General features: G+C 37.4%; 1 protein-coding gene across 3 annotated transcripts; it reads right to left on the bottom strand.

The window, feature by feature from the left end:
• Positions 1-916: 916 nt before the first annotated feature.
• Positions 917-6,268, bottom strand: LOC132059818 (transcription termination factor MTERF4, chloroplastic). 3 transcript variants are annotated; one of them, XM_059452597.1, is made up of 2 exons: positions 6,126-6,268; positions 917-2,902 (listed from the first exon to the last, which is right to left on the bottom strand). In XM_059452597.1, the coding sequence occupies exons 1-2, from the start codon at positions 6,244-6,246 to the stop codon at positions 1,323-1,325; spliced, it is 1,701 nt and encodes a 566-aa protein (XP_059308580.1). In that variant the 5' UTR covers positions 6,247-6,268; the 3' UTR covers positions 917-1,322. The 3 variants fall into 3 exon arrangements, with proteins under 3 accessions (XP_059308580.1, XP_059308582.1, XP_059308581.1); XM_059452599.1 differs by having other exon boundaries at positions 917-2,907; positions 6,126-6,241; XM_059452598.1 differs by lacking the exon at positions 6,126-6,268 and adding an exon at positions 4,625-4,643.
• Positions 6,269-7,324: the final 1,056 nt, after the last annotated feature.

Raw genomic sequence — 7,324 nt, 5'->3', positions numbered from 1 at the left:
AAAGAAGGGCACTCCGCGCAAAAAAATGATTTGATTGCTGCATTTAGTTGGGCTTTATGACGCAGCATTATGCATTAGTTAATATCAGAATTGTATCCAAAATGCCAAAAAAAAAAAAAAAGTCATAAAAAGAAGAAAAAGGATAAATGCCAATGAAGGCCTTAGAGAGGTGCCACATAGGATTGATTATTCCTAACTTTATATTATATATAGATTACATTTTAAACGGTGGTTGAACATTAAAAGACGGACCAAAAGATGGCCAGCCCGCGCCATTTTTACAATTTTGCCACCCCTAATTCGGTGTAATCAGCCCTTCTAATTTACTTTTATCATTTAGACTGTTAATATTGTAGAATTTTAGCTTGCTAGATGTAGTATGGAGGCCACTATCATTTTCACTCACGAAGGATGTATCATTTTTTGTTTTTGTTTTCCTCGTTTGATACTTTGCTGTATTTCCTTATTTAAATCCAGCATCATCAAATAACTTTCACACCCTAACACAACATTTACAAACGATAAACCGAGTCCTTGAAAACAGTAACGGGCGTATTAGGAAACTTCCCAATTAAGATAACGAGATGGATTAGGAATCTAATGCACTTTTCATTGGTACTGCTATAAGATTTACACATATGAACCAGATATTAGAAATTTACATGACAAGGACCAGCTTATGACATGAATATTTAAAATGACCTACTTATGTTTGAGGTGTATTCCCAACAGCATATAAAAGGCCTATAACAAAACATGAAAATCTGCTATAGATGAAGGCGTTCAATTGGCGGTTTAGTGAAATGGAATATAATCAGCTAAATTATCTCTATAGTGACTTTCAGGTTGCATCCAGATAAGATAGAGAGACTGAATACAAGTGGGTATAATTTGTAAGCAAATTGAAGATTAAAGATCAGTGAGAATAAGATGTAAAGCTCTTGAGGTCCCTCGAAGGAGTTGTTGAAGATATTTACTTGTTACAAGAATTAGGATAGTTCCCAAGGTTCTGAAAAATAATAAACAGGAGTGTGGGCACATACAAACCTGACGTACGGGATAATAATCATTTTTTGGCCGATCAACCAACCCAACCCATCTAGCTACTAGGGTTCTAATTTTAAGGTTCATATCAGAAACTGGGACCAATCGAACAATCATTATATGGCCAATTAAATCACTCTTTTAGTAAAGTCCCTCTTCCTATATTCAATTTGCTTAAACCCCATTGGCCACCTTCATGGCATTCAAAACACAGAAATTTGAAATAGTTGGGATTTACATACTTTCTGAGTGGTGAGCAGAACAATTACCCGAGTCGTTTATACATTATCGTCTTCACTGTAATCCTCGTCGTAATCAGAGGCTGATTCGTCGTTTCTATGCTCCAGTAGAGTATTCATGTCAAAGGATGATTCACCTACTTCCATTTCTTCCATGTCTATAACGTCATAACTCATCCGCTGATCAAATTTCTCATCAGAACAATTAAGAAGCCATGCAAGGGAACATTTTAAGCCCTTTTCAGCAATCATTTCATGTCTTGGTTTTATCGTGGACTCCAGACCGTAAGTGAAGAATGCTGGGAAAGCGACCAAATCTTCCAACGGCCTTGCCATTGTGGTTTTGAAATACTCGAAACTCTGCTTCATAATGTCTAGGTTTAGAGCAAGGACCTGTGGACATCCCACAACCATTTCTCTCACTTGTTCCGAGGAAAAGCCACATCCCCTGAGGAAATCAACATGCTTTACTACAGGTGCTTTACTGAGGCTGATAATTTGTGGCATCTTTTCAACGACTCTCCCGAAATCTTCACGAGTAGATTCAATTATCGAATTGAGAAACTCTTCTTGACTTGGAAGCTTTGCCTCCATGTCGATTCCTAAGATCTCAGGATATTGTGCAATTACTGAAGGAAGTGCAGTTTCCCTCACATGAAACTGTAAAAGGGATTTAATGTTTGGTTTTATCCTTTCTTGTAATCCAAACCCTAGAATGTGAGGATGCTTCTCAATCAATCTAGCCACAGCTAGCCTCGGAATTCCCAAGATTTCCAGATATTCTACAAATGGTTTAATTACCCGACCTACCCGCATCCCTAATATCTCAGGATATCTAGTTAGAACCCCACCAATCTCTCTTCTTGCCACCCCAATTCCTACCAAATACGCAACTGAAGTACTCATTGTTCCCTCAAGCTTGAACCCCAACACTTCTGGATACTTCTCCAATACTCGAGGAATATCATTCGGTTTAATATCCATGCCTTGAAGATATGTCACGACTGGAGCAAGGTCTACCACCACACTTGCATGGAGAACTTGGGGGTACTGCCGCAAAAAGTCTGTCAAGGTGGATTTTCTAACACCCAATTTGCCCAGATAATCAAGCACGGGAATCATGTTTTTCTTCACACTGCATCCCAGAACAAGCGGATAGTTGTTAATATCTTCAATTGTGAGTCCCAATTTGTGAAGAAAGTCCACTCGTTCTCTCATGACCTCCACAGTCACAGGAAGCTCTAATCCATCAAGCTCATCAGGTACAATGCCAATGCCTCTCAAGAATTCATAAACACGTGCACGGTTGGCTGCCCTCTCATTCTTCATCTCTAATAAACTAGGATGAGTGTAGAAAGACGAGCTCTTTTCTTTCCTACTTTTACCGTAAGTGTCAGTCTTCACTGAAGATGAAAGAGCAGCTCTTGTAGCAAAGCGGCACGGTAATCTCATCATCAAGTCCTTTTTCCTCTTATTGAAACTTGAAATACTTGGAGCTGAAGTGGATATCAACTGGGGTCGAGGGAATGTGTTGGAAGGCAACTCATGATTTATGAGCAAAAAACTGGGATTAATGATGCGATTATAACTAATGATCTTCATACTCTGAAGATGAAAACCTGCACTAGACAAAGATGCAATTGTCAATAATAAGCCCAAGACCTGCAATATCATCAGGAAATAAGTTGAACATTTCTATTATTCTTTATCTCTTGTATTTCTAATAACTAATGAGTTAAGGATGACCAGAAAGTACTCTCTCACATGGAGGCATTTCACTTGTACAGTATTGTTGCATAGTAAGAGAGCAAGGCTTCGACAAGGAAAGTTAAATCAGTACTTGGGCAAAATTAAAACCCTTGGATTTCGCACATGAGGGTGAAATCATCGAAGTATGCAACTTACTTTTGCTTTTAACCACAAAAAGGAACCAAGTTGTGATTTTAAGCTTATATATGATTCAATCAATAAAGAAGAATCTAATGTGCAAAAAACTTGTTTACTAGAGTGAGAAAGTATGGTAACCCTCTCATGCTTGGAGGGATCCAGGACCCGTAATAATTACCGCAGCAGTACTATGAATCTCTGGATGTAAAATTATGGACATTCCATTGAGAGCTATTCATAGGTAATGAGATAGCAATAACCAGCCTCAGAGCCTCTACGTGTTCAACAATCCAAGCATCAGTGAGAAACTACTCCTAGTTTTTTTCCCCTTCTCCATTACACCCATCCCACTCCACCTCCCAAAAAAGTTCTCTTATTGTCTGCAACATCTTCCACAAATTTATGGAAGATGTTACAGCTCTAGAGAGAGTTGATCTCGAGAAAGTAAAATATTTGTCAAAGGCCCCTACTATGCAGGTGTTAGTTCAGGAATTACACATTTCGAAGTGGAAGATGGGAGGAGAAATTAAAGTTCTGGCAGGATAATGGTGTTGGAGCAGTCCTCTCAGAGAAGAGTTTCCTCTTATTTTCCGGATTAACCAATCACCAGAGACAGTGGTAGAAAAAATGAGGGAAGACAGTGGCTGGAATATTAGAGACGGAATTGCTATAAAGTGCTAGTGAGAGGTGTCAATATAATTGCACCCAAGGGTGTGGTCTAGTGGTCAATGAAGTGGGTTGAAAAGTATGAAATCTCAGGTTCAGACCCAAATGGAACTAAAAACACTTGATGATTTTTTCCGATCTGTCAAAGCCTTGGTGGACAGAGTTACCTTGTACCTGTGTTGGTGGGAGGCAAAGAATTACCCCGTGGAACTAGTCGAGGTGCGCGCAAGCTGGACAAGACACCACGGTTACCAAAAAAAAAAAAAAAATAGAGGTGACCATATAATTGATATTGGCCTTGGAAAATCATCTGGAGAGCAAACACTATAATACAGGTAAACCAGTTCACATGGATTCAGACGTATGAGGCTTGTCTTATACAGAACAATCAAATGAGGTGGGAATTCATATTATGTAGTAGATATTACCCCTGTCAGTAAGAATGTGAAGGCGCTAGACACTTCTTTTTGCACTGCAATGTAAGAAAGTAAGTGCGGAATATGTTCCTTAACCTTTTTGGCTCGCATGCGGTCACACCTAATGGTATAAATAAAGCCTTAAGCAGTCGGACTCTTTGGAAATTTCGGAAGGACAAGAAGAAGCCGTAGCAGTCCATTCCCAAGTGTACTTTTTGGATAATATGAAGAAAAAGGAATACAACATGTTTTGAAGGACAAACAACCTCAGTCCCCACTTTGAAAGCAAGATATCTTCTGAATCCGCAGTTGGGAAATCTTTTTGGATGTAAATAATGTGAATTAGCTCTTTGAATTCTGTTAACTCTTCACCTTCATTAGCAGTGAATTATGAATTATACAGTTTGCATCCTCTGAATGCAATCAAAGCTGATTCATCAGCTTCTTACATGACAACAACCAATCAAAATAGTCTCTTCTTTTAAGAACTAAGCTCATCACACCAATTATGCAACGTCATGGTTCTTCTGCTGTCAAAAAACTTCTATGCAGCCTTACGAAGGAAATATGAACAGGTAGCAATAGCATCTAGAATCCTAAAAAGATCTAACTCCAGAATCACCATAGCCAGGTCAACCAACGCCTAATTGAAACACTGAATATGAACTCCACAAAAGCTTTCAGATTCAGTAACATTTCCAGCTAAAAGATTACCCACAGAAGAAAATGTCTTCAGCAGATATTTTTTATTGCCGCAGGGCTTTGGTTAAAAAGAAAGTACAACTGGTGACGGCACAGGTGACTAATTCAAATGCTGCACCTAGCTAGAGGAGTAGGCTCGTACTCCCTGAGCTTGGAACTTGTGCACCAACCAGGGACGGGCCAGCTGATGCACAGGACATCTCAATTATCAAACACCCCCTCCGTCCTAATGTATGTGACACTCTTTCCTTTTTAGTCAGTCCCGAAAAGAATGACAGCTTTCTATTTTTAGTAACAATTTAACTTCAAACCTCTCATTTTACCCTTAATGAGATGATTTATAGCTACACAAATATCTATGACTTATTTTAAACCAAAAGTTTCAAAAGTCTTCCTTTCATAATTAAACTTCGTGTCCAGTCAAACACCACCACATAAATTGGGACGAAGGGAGTAATAATAAATGTCTCTATTAGACAGCTCAATTAATTCAAAGCAGATAGTTCGCCTGCAAAACATCCTTCTTTGTCATGATACTTAGAACACTGAAAATGAGGTCCATAAATAGAGGATCAAGTTAAGTTTGTAAGCTCTATCCACTGGCAGATAAAACAACTACTAAGCGTCCAACCCAGACTAGTTAGGTAATAACAAGCTAAATGCTTCGAGAAAATGTTAATACCTCTCTTTTCTAAAAATTATAATTCTCGTCAGTAAGCCATCTATATAATTGCAATAAAATCTTATTCTTCAGCAGAAAAAGATTTATTCTGTAGTTCATTAGCACCAGTACAATGAGTTAACTTTAAAATTAGCTTCTCCAATTAGTTGAGGAAAAGATAGCTAAGAGGGAATAATCATAATTACAAAATTTAACAGTTAGGTAATAACAAGCTAGAGAAAACGGCTAAAAATGTTACTCTCTTGGAATTATTTTAATTCGTGTCAGTTAGCCATCTTTACAATCGTATTCAAGACAAAAGGATTTATTCTATAGTTCATTAGCATCATTACAATGAGCCTAGCTATCCAATTAAATGTAATTTACAGTTGAGGAAAAGATAGCTAAGAGGGGATTAATAATGTATACTACAGTTAACAGTAGACTAGAGAAAAACAAAGCATGAGCATACACCAAAATCACAAGGGTATTGTACATGAACAAACTTACAGACAGATTTTTGGTCCAGGTGAAGAAGGCGCAAGTTCGATGAGAAAAAAAAGAGAAGATAAGTTGGGAGCAAAATCAAAGGAATTGAGTTTGGGCTTTTTTTTTGTTGCTTGGTGGGCATATATGTCTTGGGCTAGAGCTAACAGAAAGTGAAGTGATAAATAGGCAAGTGAGGATTTGGACTTGTGTCCCTGTTTTGGGCTGGTCTTTAATTTTTGTCCTTCAAATTGGCTGCTCTTTAATTTTTGTCCGCCTATACGGGTCATAAGTTACATATCATAATAGCTATGTTAACGCCCTTAAAGAGCTTATTCCCTATTGGCATAAATTCAATTTTGAAGGATAAAAATTTAAGAGCAACCCATTTGAAGGACAAAATTAAAGACCAGTCTATTGGAAGCACAACCCCTGCAATTTCTTCAGGTTTGCGTTTTCTCGTAGTGATGGGCCGCGAATCTTGAGTATTGGTTTTGTTGCTCTTTGATTTATTTTATTTTCTCTGGTGAAAATCATTTACACCTTAATTTTGCTTAAAAAAACAAATTTTCCAGAAATTTTTAACAATAGATATTTTTCGTTTTTGTCAACTTTTATCCCTTTTTAACTTGTATAATATTATGGTATTATTTCTCATTTTCTAATCTTTGTTATGGACTTACCTATAAAAGGGCAGCCCGATGTACCAAACTTCCGCTATGCGCGGGGTCCGGAAAGAGGCAAACCATAAGGTTCTATAGACTTACCTATGAAATAAATAAACCTCATTATAAAACAAGAAAAAGTAGAAAGTAGGAATCAAGCGTATAAATTAACGACATTGAATAATGAAAAAATGCGCAAAATAATTTGATTGTATCGGTTTTATTACTAATAGGAAATAAAACTCAAAAAAAAATATTTATACACTTGATTGAGAACGTAAGGGAGTGACCACTTTATAAAATACCTAAGCATTATGTAAAAATAACAAATTTTAGCCACATATGGCTAACGTCATGCAAAAATGTCTAAACTCCAATCGTATATAATATCATATACCGATCGCATGTCTGAAGTTGTCCCGAAGTAGATAGGCTTGCATATTTTAACGCGCTGCAACGATGACTTAATTAAATGATGATTCCAAAATCGTGTATTTGTGCACTTTGACCTAATCTATCAAGGTTATAGGAGAGAGCCTCAGATAATGCCATTATAGT

The sequence above is a fragment of the Lycium ferocissimum genome, chromosome 6 (assembly GCF_029784015.1).
Source record: "Lycium ferocissimum isolate CSIRO_LF1 chromosome 6, AGI_CSIRO_Lferr_CH_V1, whole genome shotgun sequence".
NCBI lineage: Eukaryota > Viridiplantae > Streptophyta > Magnoliopsida > Solanales > Solanaceae > Lycium > Lycium ferocissimum.
Note: the sequence above shows the minus strand (reverse complement) of the source record. Positions and strands in the feature narration are given on the sequence as shown.